At 36.0% G+C, this 25,059-nt stretch overlaps 1 protein-coding gene across 6 annotated transcripts in view; it reads left to right on the forward strand.

Annotated features, from left to right (window-relative positions):
• Positions 1-25,059, forward strand: part of SHTN1 (shootin 1) — a 102,948-nt gene that overhangs the window by 20,789 nt on the left and 57,100 nt on the right. For 3 of the 6 annotated variants that reach the window (XM_007173162.3, XM_007173160.3, XM_057530764.1), the window contains 5 exons: positions 4,056-4,116; positions 11,132-11,226; positions 17,817-17,985; positions 19,809-19,906; positions 21,875-21,956. In XM_007173162.3, the coding sequence (XP_007173224.1) occupies positions 4,056-4,116; positions 11,132-11,226; positions 17,817-17,985; positions 19,809-19,906; positions 21,875-21,956 (505 nt within the window). The remainder of the gene's footprint in view (positions 1-4,055; positions 4,117-11,131; positions 11,227-17,816; positions 17,986-19,808; positions 19,907-21,874; positions 21,957-25,059) is intronic. The other 3 variants (XM_057530762.1, XM_057530763.1, XM_057530765.1) reach the window with 1 other exon arrangement.

Consider the following 25,059-nt stretch of genomic DNA (forward strand, 5'->3'; position numbering starts at 1 on the left):
TTGTTGCATCTGTGCGTCATGGAGATAAAAATGAATGTTTATGTTAGTGGAAGTTAGACACAATTCAGAATATTGGGGGTTTTCTTGCATAAAATATACACACAGCAAAATATAAAGATATCTTAGTGCCTACAGTTATCTGTACTTCTGCTGAGCCCCGTTAAGCAGACATTTTAGTACAAACAGCAGTTGGATGATATGCGAGGCAGAAAGAACAGAGCTGCCCATTTTGGTCGGGGAGAGTCCCCTCTTACCAGTACACACTGGAAAGACTTTCCTCCGCAAATCAGTCTGCCAATGCTTTGAAATGCTGGTTTAGTTTCAGAAGCCAGGTATCTGCCTGGATGAGCCTCAAGGAAGAGTTCTGGAAAACAGCCAGGGCTTCTAATATGAAGAGCTTTCAAAACCAGCAAGGCTAACCTCCCGCCAATTCACCACTTCATGAAGAGCCAAAATAGAGACTCTAGAATTGATGTAATGTGATCCAACTTCCTTAAACCAGCCAGCACTTGTGCTCCTGGGTTCTACCCCAGCCTTGAGCTACAGAGAATCGTTGAGCATCGTAATTAAGTGACGTGGGCCCAAGAACATCTGTTGCTATTGCAAAGTCTTCACAAGCAATTCTCACACAAAAAGAAGCAGTTTCTACAAATGATGCAGCTGCGTGAGCAGGAGAGAGGAAGGGGTAGGATGGGTGAGGGGCTTCTGTGGGATATAAAGATACAACATTCTTCCAAAAAGGCCCGGAATCTTTGCTACTTTCTCTCTGTTGGTAGATCGAGAGAAAGGTTACAAGATATTTTTCTGGGTTCATCTAAAATGATGAAATAAGTAGATGTTTGGATTTCTGCTTAGTAAACGGGTACGTCCTTCATATTTTGCTCAGCTCTGGTTTGGAATAAATAAGTTGCTTTTTGCAGCATGTGTAAATCCCCGCTCCCCACAATACACACCCCTTTCAGTATCCATAGCAGATGGTAAATTCTGTGGCTGCCAGTTCTATCATAATATGGTTGCAGAAAATAGAAAGCAAAGCAACATGAAGACCTCTGATAGAACACAGCTGGTGTTGGGAGACTGCTTCTGAATCTGCTGGCGATGCCTATAGAGTTAGTGTGAACGCACATAGCTGGACTGTAGAAACGCGTTACTTGAATGTTGGGATAAGACTGTGATGTTGAGACCTGTTATTAACCAAAGCATGTCTACCTGGGCCTTATGAGCGAAGAGCATGGGCCATGGGTGGGCAGACTGGCAGGGTGGTGGGGAAGTACAAGGGGAACAGGTACCACATTCTAGAAAATGAGAGGAGCATTCCTGAAACAGCTGGTTAGCACGCTCATGAAGTTAGGTGTTACACTGTCTGGTGGGGGAAGGATCTCATAAACTTATTTGAGAATCCAGGACTCTAGAGTGTTTAGAATTTTAAACACCAAAAGACCGTAAATACAGTTTACATGTTAAGTTGGGACTAGAAACTGTATTAGACAGAATTACTTTTTTACAGAAGTTAAATTGACACAAGAAAACTTTAATGAAAGGATATGCCTTTTCCTTTAGAAAATGGTCCTGCCTGACCCCTCTTGTGGAGGGTCTAGGTCAGGATTTAGTAAATAGCTTTGCTACTTTAACACTGTGTACTCGTTTCATGTACTGTAGCCAGAATGGATTTACCCAAATGAACAGAGATAGGTTTTTAAAACTAAAACTTTTAGTTCTTGAGAGACTGACATACAAAACTGAACTGTTTTCTTAATTTTTTTTATTTTAAAAATATTTTAAAAGCATAGAAAAGGGCAGAGAATAATATAACAAATACACACCTCACAGAATTAGCTTATCTGTTTTGAAATTTAAAAAGAAAAAAGAATGCTACAGATAAAATTGAAGGTCCTCTGTGTCACCCAGCCCTAGACCTCTTCCCCTCCCTATCTTTTAAGAGACAACTACTGTTATGTATTTTATATGTATCCTTCTATTTCATGTTTTTATGTTTTTATATATACCATATGTATCGGGAAATATACAGATACAATATAAATATATAAAGTGTTTTTGTGTGCTTAAGGTATCATTTGATATATATTCTGTAATTCCTTTTACTCAGCCTTATGGTTTCTGAGGTTTATCTATGTTGATACATTTAACTTTAGTTCATTCATTTTCATTTATAGTGTATTATATGGATATACCATGATTTATTGTTACTATAAATGCAGAACATGTTTGTATAGATCACTTTGTACACATTGCTGGAGATTCTAGAATCTAGAAGTGGAATTGCTGAGTCATAGGGTATGTACAATTCCAATTTTGTTAGTTTATTTCCAAAAGTAGTTATGCTAGTTGACATTTCACCTGCAGTATGTGAGAGTGTCCTACATCTGATCCCAGACTTTTTCAGTTTTTACCAGTCTGTTAGATGAGACTATCTTACTATTTTAATTTGGGTTTTCCCAATTATCAGTGGCATCATAATTTTTTAGCCATTGACATTTGAAAATAAAAATATCCAAAGGTATGAAATCCCAAAAAACATATCCCGAATATGTTTTTCTGACATGGTAGGATTAAAATATAACTTTGTTCATATGGTCCTCTTATTATAGTATAATAGTATTCCCACACAATTAAAATTTTAATTATCATTGTAATAGCTAAAATCACTTTTTAAAGTTTTAGACATTTTTGATGAAAATCTTCCTAAAGTGTGTTTTACTTCCTATTTTGTGAAAATCGGGGTGAATTGAATTCAGTGCTCATAATGAATGTTAGGTTTTAAAAAAATTCATTAATACCTACAGAGCCAGTTTAGATACTTGTTTCTGTACCTGATACCCTAAAAGATCCTCATGCTTTAATAAGTTATTTTTGCCTTCCCTCCTTTTAATTTGCTACCTTCTTCTATTCAGAATTCTAAGGATACATGGATGGTTTTTTTCTTGAGTTAGAGAGTGCATGGGACATTGGGCAGCAGTTTGCCTCCAGGCAGTGGTCACTTCCAGTGTGCCCCCAGGGTTCTGGATAATTGAAACTGCGCAGTTTCAGGAATCTGACCTGCGGATGAGTGGGGTTTTTACTGTGTCAGCAAAATACCTACTTAAAAAGAGGCACAAATATTCTGTTAAAGAATGAATGCATTTTAACTCAAGGATGTTAAATTGGTCTGTTACTGAAGAGATAATGAGCAGGAAGGTGACTCATTATCTTAGAAGGTCTGAGAAAATTGGCCAGATACAAGTGGTACAAATATCATGCTGGTGAGCAGTAACAAATACCATGTGGCCATTAATGCCTTTTTTTTCCTTCGTATATTTTTTTTCTTTTTAAAATTATTCTATTTTTCTTCTTTTTTATTGAACTATAGTTGATTTACAATATTGTGTTAATTTCATGTGTAGAGCAGAGTGATTCTGTTATATATGTGTGTGTATTCTTTTCCATTAGGTTATTACAAGATGTTGAATATAGTTCCCTGCGCTATACAGTAAATCCTTGTTGTTTATCTATTTTATATATAGTGATATGTATCTGTTAATCCCATCCTCCTAATTTATCTCCTCCCTCTCCCTTTTGGTAACCGTAAGTTTGTTTTCTATGTCTGTGTGTCTGTTTCTGTTTTGTAAATAAGTTCATTTGTATTATTTTTTAGATTCCACATATAAGTGATATCATATATTTATCTCTGTCTGACTTACTTCACTTGGTATAGGAATCCCTAGGTCCATCCATATTGCTGCAAATGGCACTATTTCTTTTTTATGGCTGAGTGATATTCCATGGTATACATATCACATATCTTCTATATCCATTCATCTGTTGATGGACACTTAGGTTGCTTCCATGTCCTGGCTATTGTACATAGTGCTGCTATGAACATTGGGGTGCATGTATCTTTTTGAATTAGAGTTTTTGTCTTTTCTGGATATATCATTAATGCTTTTTTAAGATTTTTATTTTTTGTTTTCTTTTCATAAAATTGTTTATGTTTGCTCTTTCTTGTCTTTCCAAACTTATGATACAAACTTAACATTTCTGTTTTTTTCTCATTTCAGTGTGACAAAATTAGGCAAGAACGAGATGAAGCGGTTAAAAAACTGGAGGAATTTCAGAAAAGTATGTAAGCATTTCAATGGAATTGTTCTAACACATACAACTGTGCTTTGGGATTATGTGGGTAGACATGTACCCTGTGTTTAGTTGCTGATGTATTGGGCATCCAAGAAAGGAAGAATTGTCTTCCTATTTGCCCAAAAAGTGCTCTGGCATTACTGTGATTTTTAAAGAAATGGATTGAGCATTATTGTTTCATAAGTATGTTATTTATATATATATATAAAACACAGTTTGTACTTGTTATAAAAAATTTTACTATACAGAACAGTTAAAAGAGAGCAAATTTGTTATCTTCACTCTTTGAGAAAAGCCAACATTAGTATTTTATAGTCTTTCTTTCCTTATCTTTTATCTGTGGAATATATGTATCAACAAAAAATACAGTCATGCTTTGCATTCAGTTTTATAGCCTACTCTTTTCAGTAAACAGTATATTACCGTCATCTTTGCATGTCAGTAGAGATATGTATATCAGTTTTTAGTGTTGCCCATAGTATTCTATTATATGATAGTACCGTAATTTATTTAAACAATTCTTCAGTGATAGATGGATTATTTCTGGTTTTTAGTAATTATCAATAATGCTGTGATAAGTGTTCTTATACATACATATTTACAGTGGTCTGGTTGGTTCCTTAGGTTAATTTATGGAAAAGGAATTCTAGGTTTACAGAACTATACATTTTCAGGAGTTTGAATGGTTGAAATAGCCGTCTCACCAAGGAAAGTTATATTCCCATAAAAGCTTTAATAATCTTCTTAATTTTTGCTATGTTATTTTTTATGTGATGTAAATCTGTTATTACTTCATCCCCTAAAATAGAACATACCTGATCACACTCAGAAGGATCAGAAGGAAATAAGTCATGGGAAAGGGCCAGACCTTAGCAGGGAGAGTGACCCTCCCCCTTAGAAGCAGGGCCTTTGTCCATCCTTCTGCAGATGCTGTGTTAGTCAGGTTGTTTGATAATATCATAAAGCGTTGACTTGGTAACTACACCGCAAAGCATTTTATTCTTGTTGAAGGTAAAGCAGCTATAAAAATGCAGCATTATAGTGAAATTTCAATAGCCAGTTTATTTCAGGTATCTGGCTGTAACGAGGAAAACCAAAAGGGACTATTGTTGATAATACCTATCTTTGGTGGCCAATATGCTATGACAGAACTATTTTTTATCTGTGAATGTGTGGATTGTAGCCGTTCAGGACTTTCTCCTTCCCTAATGCAGGATTAATGGGACATTCTTACACTTGAACTGACACTGAGTTACAGCTTCAAGAGTTATACCATTGACATAGTTACCAGTTAATGTGTTTGAGTTAGTTATTGATATTGGATTGGCATACTATGTGCAGTGGGAATAGTTCGAATTATTATGGTTGGATTTATAAAATGTTTTGGTCCAGGTAGGTAGTAGGGATTTTATCTCTTGCATTATGCAGAAATGGAAGCAACTTCCTACCAAATCAGCCTACCTTTAGAGTAACATGTAAACTTTGCTTTCATCTACCATTTCTCTTTTCCGTTTCTCTTCCTCTAAATACCTTTGATAGTTTTAAAAATTTACATTTTTCCTTATGAGCAACTCAGAGCTTGAAAGAATTCATCTTTATTGTTGTATTCATTCAGTTTTTACCTTTACTACATCAGCCTAATTTAAGTTTGGATAGCAGGGAAACAGAGTATTAGCTCTTCACTCAGTCTCAAAAGAACAGAAAATGGAGACTAAGAAAACTTTAAATATTTGTTAAAAAATTGTGTCTGAGTTAAATGGTTCACGACTTTAGAACATAGCTTAGAATTTCAGATTTGGAAGGGAATGAGGCAGTTTTCACCAGTAAAAAGCACCATTTGGTGTGAATCCCTATAGCCCTGAGCAATTCCTTCATGAGTAAAAATGGAATAAATGACCCTACTTTATAGGCTGTTCAAGGATTAAATGAGATAATCCATGTAAAAAGTGCTGAACACAGTGCTTGGCACTATAGTAAGTGCTCAATAAATACTAGTTGCTGCTACCACCATCTCATTTACTGCACCGTCCAGGGCTTGACTGCCCTTCAGTGTTAAGAGTTCATATGATTTACCTTTCATGAATTATTTTCTGAACACCAGTCTCCACATTTGGACAGCTCCAGGGGAAGGTTTCTTTTGGTACTAAGTTGAAATCTGCCTTCCTGTAATGTTTACCTAGTTCTAGTTCTAGTTCTCCAGGTGTAGGAAGAGCAGCCGAATGAGGGTCAGGAAGAGCTTTGTTAGGCTGTTGGGATCAGCTCTTCCTAGCTTGGCATACTTTTCCTAGCTGGTTTTGCCCATATTTCCATGTGATTCTTGGCCCTCTGCCAGCTCTTCCTGAGCCTTTCTCCTGTCTTTCTGGACAGAGTGCACCACTGACTGCATAGTAAAGCCATGTTCCCTAGAAAGACAGATTTCTGTGAAAGTAAAAGTAAGTAAAGTTCTTTCATGTCTTTTAGGCCACAACATTAGATCCTCCGCTCTGTTTTAGTGCCTGCCAATTTTCCTGCATACCTGCTAGCTTTCATGGCTGTTTTCTCACTACATGAAAACCTTTCTAAGTAATCTGATATTGCATGATAACTTATGGTATGTTTGCCACATATACTTTAAATGTGTCTTTTATTTATTTATTTATTTAAATTGAACCATCTTTTTCCCTTTATTTATTTATTTATTATTTTATGGCTGTGTTGGGTCTTCGTTTCTGTGCGAGGGCTTTCTTTAGTTGCGGCAAGTGGGGGCCACTCTTCATCGCGGTGCGCGGGCCTCTCACTGTCGCGGCCTCTCCTGTTGTGGAGCACAGGCTCCAGACGCACAGGCTCAGTAGTTGTGGCTCACGGGCCCAGTTGCTCCGTGGCATGTGGGATCTTCCCAGACCAGGGCTCGAACCCGCGTCCCCTGCATTAACAGGCAGATTCTCAACCACTGCGCCACCAGGGAAGCCCCTGCCACATATACTTTAGAGATATCCTGCGTCTAAATATTGCTGAGAGTTGGCTGGATGGAGAGGAGTTTTGCTCAGGAAGCAGCATCATTGGTGGTGTCATTTTTAAATATGAGGAATTAGAAAAGAACATAGAAAATTGAAGTCATCTAGAAATAGCTTTAGCTGGCCTTTACCAGTTAGAACTCTGTAATCTGGGATATGTTCCTTAACTTCTCTGGGCCTCAGTGTTCTCAAATACAAAATTGCTATGATAATACCTACTTCCTAAGATTGTTGTGAGGATTTACGAGAGGACACACGTAAAGGGTTTAGCACACGACACACACATAGTTGGCCTGATAAACGGTGATAGTGGTTGTTTCCTAAGCACTTCTGTACTACAGAGAACATTCCTGTAAAAAGGTATTCACACATGAACTTAGGCCTGAGACATTTTTTCAGTCATCAGACAAACACAGGTGTGAATAACTGCTTTGTACATAGCATTGTGCTAGGTGCAAGAGAGTCAGCCATGAGTGAAGAAAGCCTCTGCTGATGCTCCGTTAGTAGAAGACAAAACAAGTTAAATGAACCCCAGTTCTCCTACAGTGTGATGTATTCTATGATGGCAAGTATGTAAAAATGTTTTGGGGTCATAGAACAGGAGAGACAGACTTTGCTAATTCAACTAGACTGATAGAAGCAATAATTGATATTCTTTTAGGGTATACTTCTGAGTTCCCAGAGTCATTAAGAAAAAATTTTATTATGGAAAGTGTCAAGCTTGTACAAAGTGAGAAAAAGTATAATGAACCCCCATGTACCCATCACATAGCTTCAGAAGTTGTCTTCCTCTATGCATCCATATACCTACTGTCACTGACCTCAGAGTTTTTGAAACTAACTCCAGTCACCATATCATTTTATCTGTAAAGATTTCAGTATGTATTTCTAAAGTACAAGGATTTTTTAAACATAAAAAATTATTACTGCAGTAATAGGGGTACTTTATTTAAAGTTCATCTTTTTTCTTTTTTAAACCTTTATGTCATCCAAATTATAGGTGTTTCAGGTACAGTGGTCATGGATTGTGGATATTATGAGTCAAGCCCGAATTCAGGGCCACAGGCAAATCATTAAATGAACAATTAAAGTTTTTAAAAATGTTTTTCCTTTGAAGGGTGTAAATAAATTTATATATTAAAAAAATTTCTGGGACTTCCTTGGCGGTCCAGTGGTTAAGACTCCACTCTTCCCACTGAAGGGGGCATGGGTTTGATCCCTGGTCCGGGAACTAAGATCCCACATGCCGCGCGATGTGGCCAAAAAAAAAAAAAAAAGATATCTGTTTTGTGTCAGGTGACCTGACTTTTGGTTTTGGAAATTGGGTCATCCTTTTTAAAGATATAAATGCCCTTTGAAATATGTTCCTTTTGGATCTAGAAAGTTTATAAGTAGGTTTCTATGCTATCAGTTTAGCATTGGGATAATTTTTTAAACTGAAAATTAAAGCACAATTTAAAATTTCCACTTTTCCCTCTTATAGGAAGAAATAAAAACCCTACCTGATGGAGTATACCGTATCAGAACTGGAGAAAATGTGGGCTAGTGCTACCTAGCTAACTTTATCAAGTTAAATTAGAAGGCAACTTTTTACAAAATGTTGAGAAAATAAGTGTTTTTTTTTTTTCCTCTCTTTGCTAGGCCTGAACCTTACTACTGTGGAATGATTTTTCTTACTCTTCCATGAGCAAGAATATTATTGAATAAAAAGTCAAATTCCTATGAAAAATGCAGAGTGTTTATGTTTTTGTTATGATAGTGGAAATACCAGATTGTGGTAAAGATGTCAAGTAGTTAAGGCTAAAATTCGAAGTAGTATTTGATGTTGTAAAAATTGTATAGGTTTCTTTTCTCTTTCCTTCACATTTTTGAAGAACCTACCTTGTAAACATAGTGATAAAATGCCAGGAATATTAGGATTTTAAGGAAATAATAGAGCCTATTATTTAAACTACAATATAAAAGGCAATTATATTGATGAAGAGCTACATGGGCTTTGTGTGTGTGAATAAACTTGGCCTGTGTTCAGCTTCTATTTGTTCTTCTGGCATAAACACATATTGTGTGTGATTCCAGTTTAATGGGGACCCGTTTGTATGCCAAGCAGCTGCATTTTAGGACCTATTGCGTGATTTCATAGCTCTCTGAAAATTGGTTCTATTCAGAACAAGAGATAGAAGAGGAAAAGGGGGGTGGTGTGGAGCGGGGTGGGGGGGAGAGCTTCAACACACAATCATTTCTTTTCAATTGGAGCCAGAAAGGTTGATGACAACATGACCATTGTGTTATAATGATAAGACCACTAAGGCATCTGTACCTCTCATCAAGGCTTTCACACAACAGCAGATACAATTTAATTCACTGCTCTGTCAGCAGTGCTGATACCATTATGCCGTCTGTCTCCACAGTTATAATCACTGTCCTCTGAGAAATGCAGTTGAAATGATCTTGAGCAGTCAAAGAAACTCTCAATTAAGGCTGCCACTTCCAATGTGTCAGATTGTGTCTTATGCACTTGGTACAATTTTCACTTCCAATCCTGTTTATTTACAATGTCTACCAGTAATTACGCTTAACGTGTCATTTAGTGAGGGGGCCCCTGCCAAGCCGATTGCTGGGTGCTGCTGTACCATTGAGTGGGAGTTTCTCGAAGTCAATGCCATCAGCAGCTTTTAGGCCCCGATGGGATGCAGTAGTAATGTTGATAATGCAAGTATCGTGCTCATCAAGTCATAATTAGATGCCACTCAAATGTGCCACTTGTAATAACAGTGTTGATTCATGTTTTTCTCGGTGACTGCGACTACTAATTAGTTAAGTGGTTTTTGGTTGGCCTGCATTTGCTGCAGATTATTATTACCCCTGAAAAAATGTCAAGGTTAGAGATGTTTTGGCCATTTAGTGCTGCTTTATGAATTTGAATATTAACGTAATAAGAACTTCGGACAGACTTAGGAAGTAATACATTTTTGTATTTAATTTGGAGAGAAATTTTTTACCCTGAGTTTAATCATAATTGCAGGTTAATTAAGCTTAAATGAAGCAAAAGTAATCTCTCTTTGTGTTATGTGAGCCCAGTGCTTTTTGCCTAACTTTGTTGGGTTTCACATTTGGGTGCCCTTAATTTTTCTTTTTTAAGCCAAACGAATGTCAGTAAGTATACATGTCTACAGTTAAGTTTGAAATTCTGAGCATTTTCTTTTAACTAGAAATATGGGTGAAAGGAGTTGGCATTTTTCTTACTTGATCTTCAAAGTATCATTCAAGTTCTAAATTATTTTGTACCTTTGAATCTCATTTATATAAACCAGCTAACAAAAAGTCTGAAAATTGCTATTTTTGAAACATTGGTTAAATATCAAGTAAAATTTTATTTTTCTTTTGATCTCCCTGACAGTCTGTGATGTAAGAAGCAATTTATTAGCATCTACTTTCATCATCACGTAGTACATAAATCTCGTTGCTATACTTTTTTGCCCTGGAGTTTCTTAAATACTTTGTCAGTAGTAAAGACTACTATTGAAATACTTAACTTAGTTAAGCTGCCATGTTGTTATTCCAGATATGAGATCAATGTAAGTTTTATTTTTAAACATTTCTCTTTAGCTAATTTTCCTTAGTAGACGCATGGGTTACATCCTGCTAAGAAAAGGAAATCATGTTTGCCCCTTTTAATGTAAGAGGGGTTCTTTTGTTTAAATTAGCAGACATGTCTATGGTTATGTATACAGCTACATAGAAAAGAGACACTTAAAAAATCCTCAGTAGCTTTCTCAAAATGTGTGTAATAGCGATAAAAGTTCTTCGTTGTCTTCTTTTTTCTTTCTATATTCAAATATTAGCTAAGATTTAATCAGGGCAGCATCTTAAACACTTTTTTTTCATGATAGCTAAAGGTCTGGCTAGCTAAAGAATTGCAGTATTCTTAATCATGGGACAAGATGTGTGGGCTTCTGGAATAGCTGACTAATCTCTGAATGCTGAGACTTTTCCCCCCTCATTCCTAGTTTCTCACATGGTTATAGAGGAAGTGAATTTTATGCAGAACCATCTTGAAATAGAGAAGACTTGTCGAGAAAGTGCTGAAGCTTTGGCGACAAAGGTGAGACATTTCAAATAAAGAAATTCTACCTGAGCTTTTAAATTTCAACTTGCTTTTCCAAACAGTGGCCTCTGTCCTTTTCTGCTGTTCTAGTTCTCTAATCAGTTGTCTGCTCTGATGAGCCTCGTCAGAGGTCTTAGAATCCTGGAATATGATTATGTAAATATCTGTCTTAATGCAAAGATTATTTTGATTGTTAAAAAAAAAAAAGTATTTGTGTGTGTGTATTTCAGCATTTGTGGTTTTTGCCTGTGAAAATGGTCCCAGAGTGGTCTGTTGAACTTGACTTTCCAAATGTCTGTGCATTTGGTTAAAATGCTAACCAAGTTTAAAACTAACCTAGAGTGACATGAAAGACCAATGAGTGTTTCCTGTTTGAATCAGATGAAAAAGTCAGCCTCAGACCTTACATTTCAGGTGATTATTTTTGAAAGCAAAGTGAGGGCATGCTAAGGGTGACCTCCAGTGCTCCACTGATTGCTTCTAGCTGATGAATTTACCAAGTGTGTAATTTTCTATATTCTATCTCATCAGAAGTACATTATTATTATAGAATGTTTTTATCTCTGTCTTATGTATTTTGGGTTGGGTAAAATGCATCTGAACCACTTCATCAGAAAATGGATTACAGCAATTTTCAGCCAAATTTCATTAGTGATGCTGGTTTTGTTTCTTTTGCCTCTCCCCCATCACCTACATCCAGATTATTTCTTTGGATGCAACTGAAATTCTGTAGATCAATAAGTCAATCAATTTAATTTGTTTGCATTAGCAGTGTGCTTGCTAGAGGTATTTGCTTAATTGTTTGCATAACAGCACTGCATTAGAATTCATAAGATATGCAGGCAGAACCTAACTAAGAATATAAGTATGTGTATATAGCTTCTTTTCTGTTATTTGTCTGAAGAATATATAGCAATAGAGGCCATTGCTTTAAAAGCAACGATAACATGGGTGCTCTCATATCATTTCTATTCTCTATATCACTGGAGTTCACTGTTGGAATTCTCTTTTCATTTCCTTTACTTTTGGACCAAGTAGAAAAAATGTATTCAGAGCATACTAGCTGTTCTGAATCTTGTAGTGGCTAAGGATAGTTTCTGTATTTTTCTCTTGTTATTAACAAGTATTCCTGTTGCAATAGGACATCCAAAGTGAGAGCACTGACTACCTCTCAGGACTGGCAGTTTATGGAAAACAGTGGTTTGGGAGGCAGTATGTACAGGTTTTATTCCTAATTATATAATTTTGGAAATATGTGACTTTGGCCAAGTTAATTTTGTTCCCTGGACTGCCATTGTCTCATCTTAAATGACAGGATGAACTAGAATTAGGACTAAAGTGAGAATGGGACAGACTTTCTTTGTTTATGATGACTTTAATCATTGGTCCCCTTAAAAAATTATTTTATTGCTATTCCCCCTTTTTTATTTAACAGTTGATTTTGAGCAAGAGAATTCACCTCTCTAACCTGCAATTATCATGTCATAATTGTCAGGGTAGACCAGGGTTGATTTCTTAAGAATACCCCAGACCCACTGATTCTAGGAGTATGGCCCAGACATGTGAATGTTGAAAAAGCTGCCAGGTGACTGTTACATTCATCCCTGGTTATGAACCAGTGTGTTACTAATCTCTAGGGTCATTTTTACAATTTAGTATTGACAGTAGGACCCTTAACTTATAGTTTGTCTTCTATTCTTTAAGAAGCCCTTTTGAAAATGGACTTACGGTTTGTGTTTGAGGATAAGGTGTGAACTCAGGAACTTTAGAATAAAAAACAAACCAAAAAAACCCTATTCAATCAAACGCTGTAGATGTGCTCATTGGATGTGGAAGATACTACAGCTTTGAATGCAAAGTTTGGAAACCTCATTATATGTGTGATCAATAAATGAAAGCACATCCTGCTTGAAGTATTAATTGTCATTTTTGGAAGTAGTTTTCATTTTCTAAGCAGCAGAGTTTCTGTAAATTCTTATTTTTCTAAAGTGTTTGCTCTCAAATTAATGACAAATGGAATGTTTAGTTCTTATGATACAATTTTTTTTAACATCTTTATTGGAGTAGAATTGCTTTACAATGTTGTGTTAGTTTCTGCTGTATAGCAGAGTGAATCAGCTATATGTATATATATATCCCCATATCCCCTCCCTCTTACGTCTCCCTCCCACCCTCCCTATCCCACCCCTCTAGGTGGTCACAAAGCAGGAACTGATCTCCCTGTGCTATGCAGCTGCTTCCCACTAGCTATCTATTTTACATATGGTACTGTATATATGTTAATGCTATTCTCTCACTTCATCCCAGCTTACCCTTCCCCCTCCCCGTGTCAAGTCCATTCTCTACATCTGCGTCTTTATTCCTGTCCTGCCCCGAAGTTCATGAGAACCTTTTTTTTTTTTTTAGATTCCATATATATGTGTTAGCATACAGTATTTGTTTTTCTCTTTCTGACTTACTTCACTTTGTATGACAGACTCTAGGTCCATCCACTTCACTACAAATAACTCAATTTCGTTTCTTTTTATGGCTGAGTAATACTCCATTGTATATATGTGCCACATCTTCTTTATCCATTCATCTGTCGATGGACGCTTAAATTGCTTCCATGTCCTGGCTGTTGTAAACAGTGCTGCGATGAACATTGTGGTACATGACTCTTTTTGAATTATGGTTTTCTCAGGGTATATGCCCAGTAGTGGGATTGCTGGGTCATATGGTAGTTCTATTTTTAGTTTTTTAAGGACCCTCCATACTGTTCTCCATAGTGGCTGTATCAATTTACATTCCTACCAACAGTGCAAGAGGGTTCCCTTTTCTCCACACCCTCTCCAGGATTTATTGTTTGTAGATTTTTTTGATGATGGCCATTCTGACCGGTGTGAGGGTGATACCTCATTGTAGTTTTGATTGGCATTTCTCTAATGATTAGTGATGTTGAGCATTCTTTCGTGTGTTTGTTGGAAATCTGTATATCTTCTTTGGAGAAATGTCTGTTTAGGTCTTCTGCCCATTTTTGGATTGGGTTTGTTTTTTTTGATATTGAGCTGTATGAGCTGCTTGTATATTTTGGAGATGAATCCTTTGTCAGTTGCTTCATTTGCAAATATGTTCTCCCATTCTGAGGGTTGTCTTTTCGTCTTGTTTATGGTTTCCTTTGCTGTGCAAAAGCTTTTAAGTTTCATTAGGTCCCATTTGTTTATTTTTGTTTTTATTTCCATTTCTCTAGGAGGTGGGTCAGAAATACAATTTGACTGCATTATTTCCTTAAAAGCAAGTGTGGATGCTTTGCTTTGCTAAAATGTGAAAGTTGAACTGATAAATATAGACCAGTTATTTAAATTGTATGATCCAAATCTGTTTAACTTGCTTATTTTGTATCTTTAAATATTCATTAAACTGTGCTCAATATAAAAACCCTATTTAAATTTGAATATAGTATAAGATTCTGTTACTGTAGGGTTATGAAAGATTTATTTTTGCCTTGTAACTAATAAGGGTTCTAAAACCCAAGTAGCATGCCATTAACCTATATAACTTGATGAATAATAACTGCAGTGAAATTTCTCAGCCCAAATTTGTAAATTTAGAGTTCTCAAAAATTTCCACTTAGTATGGTTATAAGATTTAATGTGTATAAATCTTATATTTCTTCTTTCAGAATGTGAAAATGTTGTTTTAGAGAAGACGTTTGCAATTTCGTTTGGCTTTTTTCTTGAGATAGTAACTTTGTTGAATAGAGTAATTGTATTACAGCCAAATAGTAGCTGGTAGATTTTGGTGCCTGGCTTGATAGAGGCATTAAACTCTTTTGAGGGCAAAACTGTTAACTGTTAGGTTATTAAATTTACTTCGATGGTGGCCTGGGGAGCACCAGATGGCAAAAATTAGTATTTTTCAGTTTTTCTTGAGAATCCTGGAGGAAGAAACATTGTATAGATGAATACCTTGGTTGAAGAAAACTAGCTGATAAATGACTTCCAGAGGAAAATTAGACACACAAACTAAGCCTCTTTTGTTACTAATAGCTAATATTTGCTGAATTTTTACTGTATGTCAGTCACTGTATTAAATGCTTTATATATATCTCATTTAATCTTCATATTATGGGATAGAGACTATTTTTATCCTTAGTTAGCTGATGAGAAAACTGGCACTGAAAGATTAGATTATTCTAGAGGCAGAGACAGAATTTGATTGCAGAGCTGAGTTCTTAACTCTGCTATACTAATTTTATAGAAATGCATACTCAAGTACTGCATTCCTCTGTGTCAATTATCCGTAGTATTGGTGTACATTAGAATCACCTGGGAAGCCCTGAAAAAGTGCTATGCTGGTCTCTACTGCCAGAGATTTTGGTCTGGTGAGGGCCTGCATGTTGGGAGTTTTTTTTTTTTTAAAACTCTACAGATGGTAATGTGCAGGGTTGGGAACCATTAGTTTAAATATTAGGAGGCAGAATTACAAACTAAGTCTTGAGTTTTTTCACTTGAGTTTTTCTTAAATTGTTCTTTTCTCCTTGCATTCAGAAAAGATGTCATCATTTGAGAATTGACGATGGTTCTTGAGCTTCTAGTGCCATGCTCTAGCATTCATGGTTCAAAGAACCCACAACAATATTTACTTGAATTTTCCATCTGAAGGAAGAGGGATTGGGAAATCATGGGTCTCATATCTTATCCCTGATCCTCTAATATAATATGGAGAGCTAGAAGCTGGAGCTATGGGCTGGGAACTGGGAATAAAGGTCTGTGTCTGATTCCCTGAATAGATCTCACCAGCCTTCCCAGGAAGAATCTGTGTAATGGTTCATAGCCATTTCTAAGTGATTCTCCCTGATTCCCCAGAGAGGTCAGGGAATGCTCTAGGGAATGCTCTTGTGTTCCAGACCACGCTACTCGGGGTATATTTAGTTTCCATATTATCGGGGTAAGAATCAGATCTCCCAAATTGAAATGGGCTGGGCTTTCCCTGAGAGAAACCCTGACGGGTCCTAATCATGATCACAAATGAAGGACCAAAACCAGACAAATACCATACTAAACATCTTATTCTGGCATAAGGTTTACAGCAGGGAAGGGCATTTAGCTTTCCAGTGAATTGTGTCTGTCTGTGTTTATTTCCAATGTCAGTTATTAAATTAAGAACTTGTCTTGATGGCCAATGGCCCTTAGTAAATGCAAACACATTTCTGTATCTTATATTTTATACTAGAGAAATCAATATACGAAATACTTTCTACTCAAATAAGAGAAGACCTTTTATATTTTAGTCTTGTGAAGAGAACACATAAGCAAAACCATATTTTACTTCTGTGGACTTTGGATCAATTTTAGTCTTCGTGTGTACCTTGTACTAACATTTATATGCACATAAACACAGGAGCTGAAGAAGGTAATGATAATTGATAACCAACTCATTTTTACATCAGGGGATAACAAATACGTTAATGAATTAGGATTCCTTTATCTGCAGTGAATTAGATAGAGATAATAGAAACGTATCTTGAACTTTCTTCTGTCGTGTATTATTAGAACTCTATGTACAGATAGAAACACATTTTGAACTAGTTTAAGCAAGAAAAGGAAAAAAAAAGTAGGAATTTGTTCAGAGGGATATTGGAGAATCCCTTAGAATCCGTGAGCTAGGAGCGTTTTAGGAATGGACTGGAGCCCTGTGGCAAACCCTGTGTCTGTTGCTTTTCTCTGTCTCTCCTACACATTGGCTCCATTTTGGCTTTGCTGTGGACTGCCTTTCTCTATTCCTCAATTCAGTAGTGTAATGTGGTTGCCAGCAGCTACTGTATATCCAGACACATGGAAAGGAATTCAGCTCTCTGTTCCAGCCTCCAAATTTCTAGAGAAGGGATCTAATTGACCAAGCTTGGATTATGTGCCTAATTCCTGGACCAATTATTATAGCTATGGCCAAAGTGGTAGGTTGTGCTTTGGGAGAACTTGGCTGTTCTCATAGAAATCATGTGGAACAGTGAAGAGGAGTGTCAGTGTCCAGGAAACAGAGTGCCAGGCAAACAAACATTTAAAAGATGTTCACAGCACAGCATCAAACGACATATTTGCTTGAAAGAAAGTGTCTTAAGACTTTTAAGGACTGTGAATAAATTGAAATTTTATTTAATCTAGACTGGTGTTTTATACTTAATTCTTCTTGTATTTATCAGTTATAACTAGCATTTTCACATGCTGCTGGCTATAAGGCATAGGTCTTACTTCAAGTAATAAGTTTAATATTAAAAAGTAGAAAAAAACTTTATTTAATGACTCTTCTAATTGTTACTTCATGCTGTGAATGTTGATGAATGTGCAAGACAAAAATACACTTAATCTGTCTATTGTTTAAAAATCCAAGACACTCATTTTTTTTTTAACATCTTTATTGGAGTATAATTGCTTTACAATGGTGTGTTAGTTTCTGCTTTATAACAAAGTGAATCAGCTATACGTATACATATATCCCCATATCTCTTCCCTCTTACGTCTCCCTCCCACCCTCCCTATCCCACCCCTCTAGGTGGCAAGACACTCTTTTGACTGCTGTTAAAATAACTGTCTTTATATTTGCCTTAGCTAAATAAAGAAAATAAAGCATTGAAAAGAATCAGCATGTTATACATGGCCAAGCTGGGGCCAGATGTAATAACTGAAGAGATCAACATTGATGATGAAGATTCAACCATGGACCCTGAGGGTGCTGCCGAGACTTGTGTCTCAGTACAGTGTCAGAAACAAATCAAGGGTAGGATCCCTGGCTTAATCATTGAGTATGTTTTTGACTCCTGTTAGGATAATGCTTCTGAACCCTGGTTGCACATTGGAATTACATGAGAATTTCAAAAAATATTGATGCCTGGTTCCTACTTTGGAAAAAATTCTGATTATTTGTCACAGGGGGTGGCCTGGTTGAGAATCATGATGGATGTATAGCTTTATGAGTTACTTTCTTGTTTGGGATTAGGCACTTTTGAAAGCATTGTCTTGACAGAAGCAGTCAGTTTGCCTATAAACTTCTAAAGGATAGGACTGTGTATTAAGATATTTTTGTTAAATGAAAGTAAGAATGAATTAAAATATATTTAGCCGACACCTCCTGTTAGTCTGGTTCTCTGTTGGAATCTCTGGGGAAGATACCTTCCCAAATTGCTTAGTCTCTGCCCTCCAAGAACTTCCCATATGATTCAGGCAATGAGCTAAAAGCAATATGTAGTATTAAGCAACTGCGGTGGTCTCCAAGTAGTGCTGTAAGGCAAGATCACATGATATATCTATTAAATACACATTAACTTTATTAATAAATACACACACACACACACAAACACACACACACACACACCTGTATATTGTTAAGGATGTAGGAAAACAGTTTGGGGCTCAGTAACTATTGGAGCATTTTAACTTACTGTACCTGTCAGGAGCAATACTTGTTTGCTTGTTTGGCAGGTAAAACTTCAGCGGGAAGTATAAAGAAGAAAGTAAAAAGAAAGCCATCTTAACCTAACTTTCTACCCCCTAACTTAAGACAAAATCATATTTATGTTGGTAGGAAGGGAGAGGAAGTTTAAAGGCTTTCCTTTTGTTTGTATTTTTCCCTTCTGTTAGGTCTTGAATGGTATGGTCTCTTGTTCTTCTTTAAGATTAGCCAGCCCGTGAAGAAAGTGGTTTTAAAATAAGTCTCTGAGAACCCTTCAGTTAAGCTGGGTTCATGTAAAAAGTTTGATTTAACTTATAAATAAATAACCACATAGCAGGTTTCTAACTGTCCTTGGAGAAGGGTAAGAAATTAAAAGCACTTAAAAGCTAAGTGGCAATAGTATGTGGGCCTGGGTATAAATTTAAGTACTCTGTGCTAATCCATGTTTTTTTTTAACATTTGAGTGGTAGAAGTAACTTTAATCTAACACCAGAAGTTTTTGCACTTATAGTTGCTAGTATTTTCACTCTAGTAACACAGTTTTCATTAAATCTCAATAATATGAAATATGAAGTAAATTAAGAAACAAAACACCAACACCTCTGGAGAGAAAATTACTAGAATTAACCCTTTTTCAAATAGGTTATATTTTGAGTCAGTTCAGATAATGTTTAACGGCTGTAAATTGGCAGCAAGTCAGGATTTTTTTCTTTAAATCAAAATCTCCAAATTATTAGCTACCCAGTTTGTTTGTATTGCATTGTGACAAAAGCCCATGGGCATTATAAAATAAAAAAGAAATTAGTACAGTGCCTTAATTTGTTTTGCTGAAAGCTTAAAAAAATTCTACTTCTAAAATGCCAGATAGTTTCCTAGAATACAGGTTTGATATATTGCAGAGAAAACATGATCTAGTATATTTAACATAGTGAGCGTGCCTGATATAAAATTTTAGAAACATAGCTATATTTGGGGGCGGGGGGGAGAAGTGATATTTCCATTATCTTTTGCTACTTCATTTTCCTTTTAATTGTGGAATAACTTTGACCATAAGCTGCACATGGATTGGCATTTTCAATTCTTCTGACAAGATTGGTTTCTTCTTTTAAAAATAAGGCTTTTTTTTCTTATTTTTTTCTTTAAAAATGCAGAACTTCGAGATCAAATTGTATCTGTTCAGGAGGAAAAGAAGATATTAGCCATTGAACTGGAAAATCTCAAGAGCAAACTTGTAGAAGTAATTGAAGAAGTATGTATCTTAGGCCCGAAAGGCAAGACCTTTAGTGTTTTAAGGTGTTTGGGGACAGGCTAAGTCAAAAACTTGCTGTTGGAAGCTAATTTCTGACATGAGAACCATGTACCAGTTTTAATCTTCTCTTGTCCCCACTGTTTCAGGCATACAAAAAGGTATAGAAAATAAGGTCATGAACATTCATGTACCCACTGTCTAGCTCAAGAAATAAAATAGTAAAATAACGTTGAAGTGTTTCCTATTGTCCCTCGTGTTTCACTGTGAGGCAGATTTGTGACAGTGATATCTGCATTTAAGTCATACACTTTGTTGCTCCTGGTGAAGAATGATTTTGCTTCTCTGATGGAGGGCTGACTCAGTTGGGAAAGGCTATCCCCCTCTGTACCTCCAACACAGGTATATATGATAGGTGGTAGAATGGGTTCAAGTGGGTATTTGGAGAATCTTTTTATTTTTCCTTTTGAATTGTCTTTAAGAGCAGGAGCACATAATTAGCCTTCTTTGCACGAGGCTTCAAGGATCTGCCTCTGCAGTCTCGGTTTAACTTGTACCAGTGGTTCTCAGAGTCTGTAGCCCAAGGCTTCCCAACTGGTGTGTTATAGCACCTTGATACCCTTCAAATGGCTTACAGGTATGCCAGAGTATTGACCCCTTCAGTGAGCAGCCTCTTTCAGTTACCCCAGTTCCCATACACATATTCTTAAGGGCCATAATGTGAAAAAGGTTGGAAAGCAGTGACCACCAACCTCCCAGCCCCAGTTGCTTTTACTTATTGTGGCAATAAGTGTGAGTGGGAAGAAGGATGATGACATTTTAGAAGCGCTGAACAGTGTATACCAGTTACTAATTTAAACCAAAAACAACAATATAGCTTATACTAAAAGAAACCTGTTCACAGATCATCTGGAAGTGCTGATGGATTCAGGGTCCCTTTCAGGACCATTACCTTAGCTTGTTTCTTGAGTATAACCATAGGAGAGAAAGAAAGACATTTTGATGCATTCCAGTCCTCAATTATAATTATTAATTGATGATTCCCCTCCCACTTAGAGGTGTTATTGGAAGCCATTTCAGAAGTTATTTTTATTATGACTATTTCAGACATCTGAAAAGTGTAAAAAACAAAATAACAAACCTCCATATGCCTACTATGTAGTTCAATACATAAAACATTAGCATAGTGTTGAAACCCGTGTGCATCTCTCCCTAACTGCATTCTCCTCACTCCCTGCACTGTTTCCTTAAACAACCATTATTCTGAACTTGTTTTTTATCATTTCAATGCATATATTTACATTTTTACTACAATACCTAGTATTTTGAGTGTTTTTAACTATATAAACCTGCTTTTTTAATTCAACATAATGCTTTTGAGATTTATCCCCTTGGTATATGTAACTTTACATTCTTTTCTAAAAACTATACTATGATATTCTCTTTTCCTATTGATAGATGCCAAGAATTATTTCAGAAATTTAAGTTTTGGGGGCAGGGGGGAGATTTTCATATGTGTTTTGTTTAAGTCAAAGTTCAAAGTCTTTTTTATTTAAAAAATTTATGTATGTTTTACTTAAGCCAAATGTCATCAGAGTTTAAAATGAATACCAAAATTGAATATTGGCTCTCTGATTAAATGATTCAAGTATTTTCTGGATGCAGTCTAATTGGATTTTTGCATTAAAAACGTCATTCATTTACACTGGACGGCTAGAACACTGCCATATTTAGGTACCAATGCCAATGCTATTTGGAATATGTAAAGAAGTTCCAGATGTACATCCTAAATGAAATAGTTACTTTGAGGTTTTAAAAATATTTTAATAGAAGCCTAGCACAATGAAGCCAATTACTGCTTTAATGTAACATCGTGTTGAAAGTTGAACAGCAATTTAAGTATCACACATCATCATATATCATGTTTTACAATTTTGGATGTTTTCTCCCGTCAAAATATCACATTTTTAGGTAAATAAAGTTAAACAAGAAAAAGATGTTTTAAATTCGGAAGTTCTTGAACAGAGAAAAGTCTTAGAAAAATGCAATAGAGGTATGTATTTCCAGTCTTTTTCCTCAAATATATATGTAATTTATTTTGTTTATATATATTTTGTGTTGTTTTATACTGGTGTCTAAAGATTCTTGTAGCAAAAATCTTCTGTATTGTGTTTTCCTAACTTCTAGCAATGAGTCTCTCTCATTCCTGTTCTTTTACCACCTACCTGAGAGTCTGGGGACATTTAAAAGTGCTTTTGCTTGAGGAATTCATGACCCACTCATTTTGAAACTTCAAACCTAAATACTGTTTTGTCCTACATATATCCTGGGACCATGGCCGTATTGGCTATCCCCTCAGTATTTATATATCTGGTAGGTTAATTGGTAAACCTCTCCTCGATCCAGAAGAGATTAGGATATCTACATAAATACATGCAACATTATATGATAAAATTTTAAATTAAGAGGATATGGAAAATGGGACAAAGGGAAAGTGAGAATATATGTTAATGTACAAAGTCCTTATTACTTACTCCGAGTTTTTGCACATTTCCTGCCTGTGTGCCTGAAGTCTGGCTCTGAGCTATCTAGGAGCCAGAGTGATGAGAGATTCATGATCATTTTTATGAATCACATAAAAATTTACCTGTTGGTCAGGAGAAGCAGACCTGGTCTCATGGTGAGAAGGAACTTTCTCCAGAGGCTACTTCTAGAGAAAATTCTGTGTAATTTGATTCCATCATCCTTGTCATAAAACACAGCATCAAGTCTCATGGGACCATTTCTTATGTCCCCTGGTTTAGGGCAAAGGAGCAAAGTGCAGTTCTGCAAACATAATTCTTAAGGGAGGGGACTTTGCTTTTTGTTCTCCTTTTTTCCCTCAGCCACTGTCTTTCCTAGTTCAGAAGCTACAACACTAAAAGGAAACCTTTCAGACCCAGGGCCTTCGCTATTGTTATTGGTGGTAGTTCTCCATCTTTGTGTCATTCATGAATTGAGATTTTTTTTTTTTAGTAAATAAAGGACCTTGTAGCTAAGTGTGGGAGATGCACTAGGTTGTAACATTTCCTCTGCCTTTTGTGCATTTAAGAAGATAGAAATGGTGTAGAAGAATTTTCAGTCGTGATGCACTGTGCTAGAAACAGAGGGCTCTGCAGAGGTTAATATCATGGACCTTGCCTTCAGGGAGACCCTTATCTAGGAAGAGAGAGATTATATAAATAAATACATGACTAGGACCAACCGAATTTCTTTCAGAATCCAAGAGGGCCAGGTCATGTGAAAATTCACTTTTTATTATAGTGTCTGGACATAGAATAGAAAGTCAATTATCTTGCCCAGGGCTTCAGATAGTCATAATCTTCTTTGTTTTCTTTGTGAAATTTCTTATTTTTAAATAGGTTTGAAAATCATTTAGCTCTCAGGGACCTGTAATTCACATGACAAACCACCACTTCATTGCTTTACTTGAGTAAGACTATTAGTCTTTCCTCTGAGGAGGCAGTAGATTGACCGAGTACAGAGTTTGAAATTCTGTGTCATTACGCAGTAAACCAGTCCTTAATCAGTTAGGACTGAAGTGCCCTGGAGGAACAGTTTGTGAAAGCTGCCATTAAGAGAGCCTTTTTAAAGGTTTTTATCGACATGACTCAGCTCAGGATTGAAAGTGCCTCGCTGGAAGCCAATGGAGAGACTAGTGTGCTGTCCACCTATGTGGTTCCTAGTTGGTCATGGCATCATCACTCCCTCTGTCCCGTCTACATCATTATTTAACAGAATAGGTCACAAAATGTCAAAAAGTAGGAAAGAGTTCATGTTGCTCCTATTCGACAGGATAGTCCCTTTGAAGATTTCTGTCCATGGTGATTCTTTAATTCAAAGCTCTGACTCTGGGCCCATATGGATCTAAGGCTGTTTCTCTTCATTATAAACATGGAGAGCACTTTGAAATAACTTACATATGTACATTTTTTCTTTTTATTCAAATAACATACTTTTTTGGTGGAAAGTATAGATTTATATGGGAAAAGGAAAAAAAAAAACCCTCAACCCTTACAGTCCAGAGATAAGCACTATTAACATTTTAGTGTTTATTCTTCCAGAAGAGGAAAAGGGGGAGGGGCAATTTATGGGTAGGGGACTAAGAGGTACAAACTATTATGTATAAAATGAGCTACAAGGATATATTGTACAACACAGGAAATATAGCCAATATTTTATAATAACTATAAATGGAGCATAACCTTTAAAAATTGTGAATCACTATATTGTACACCTTTAACATATAATATTGTGCATCAACTATATTTCAATCAAAAAACCTATATATGTACATTGAATTATTTATTAAATATGTTTATAATGTATATGGAGTATAAATAAAATACCAACAAAAGAAATATCTTTTTTGCCCATCGGTGCTTTACAAGCCCCGAACATCAGTCTCTACTTGTGTTCCTTCCTTGGACTTCTTTCATTGCTTTTATTTATAGTTTTGTCAGATGTATATATATATATATCCCTAAACAGCATATTGTTTAATTTTGCCTGTTTTTGAACTTTATATAAATGACATCATTTTGCATATGTCCTTCTGCTACTTCTTGTGTTTGTCCGGTTCATCATGTTGAAGGGTATTGCTGTGGTACGTTTATTTTCACTGCTGTATAATATTTCATTCAATGTCTGTACCAAAATTCATTTATCCAGTATCCATTTGGTGAATGTTTGAGTTTTTTCCAGTTTTTTTGCTATTCCAAGTCATGCTGTTATGAAAATTCTTATACATGTCTTCTGGTGCACATATCCAAGAGTTTCACTAAGATATATGCCAAAGGTAAAATTTTATCTTCAATTTCACTACATAATGCCAAATTATTTTTAAAGTAGATCTATAAGTTTATACTCCTGTTAACAGTGTATTTGTTTCCATTGTTCTATATTCTCTCCCAACTTGATATAGCTATACTTTAAAATTTTTGCCAGTTGCCTCTTTGGTGAGTGTAAAAAGGTAGCTATGGTTTTACTTTCCTTTTCCTTGGTTACTAATGCAGATGGTAATTGGCCTTTCACATGTTTCCTCTTCAGTGAAATCCTTGTTGATGTGTTTTGTATGTGGCTTTTAAAAAACAAAAATGAACTCATTTTAAAGATAT

Source organism: Balaenoptera acutorostrata, chromosome 16 (assembly GCF_949987535.1).
Source record: "Balaenoptera acutorostrata chromosome 16, mBalAcu1.1, whole genome shotgun sequence".
Taxonomy (NCBI): Eukaryota; Metazoa; Chordata; class Mammalia; order Artiodactyla; family Balaenopteridae; genus Balaenoptera; species Balaenoptera acutorostrata.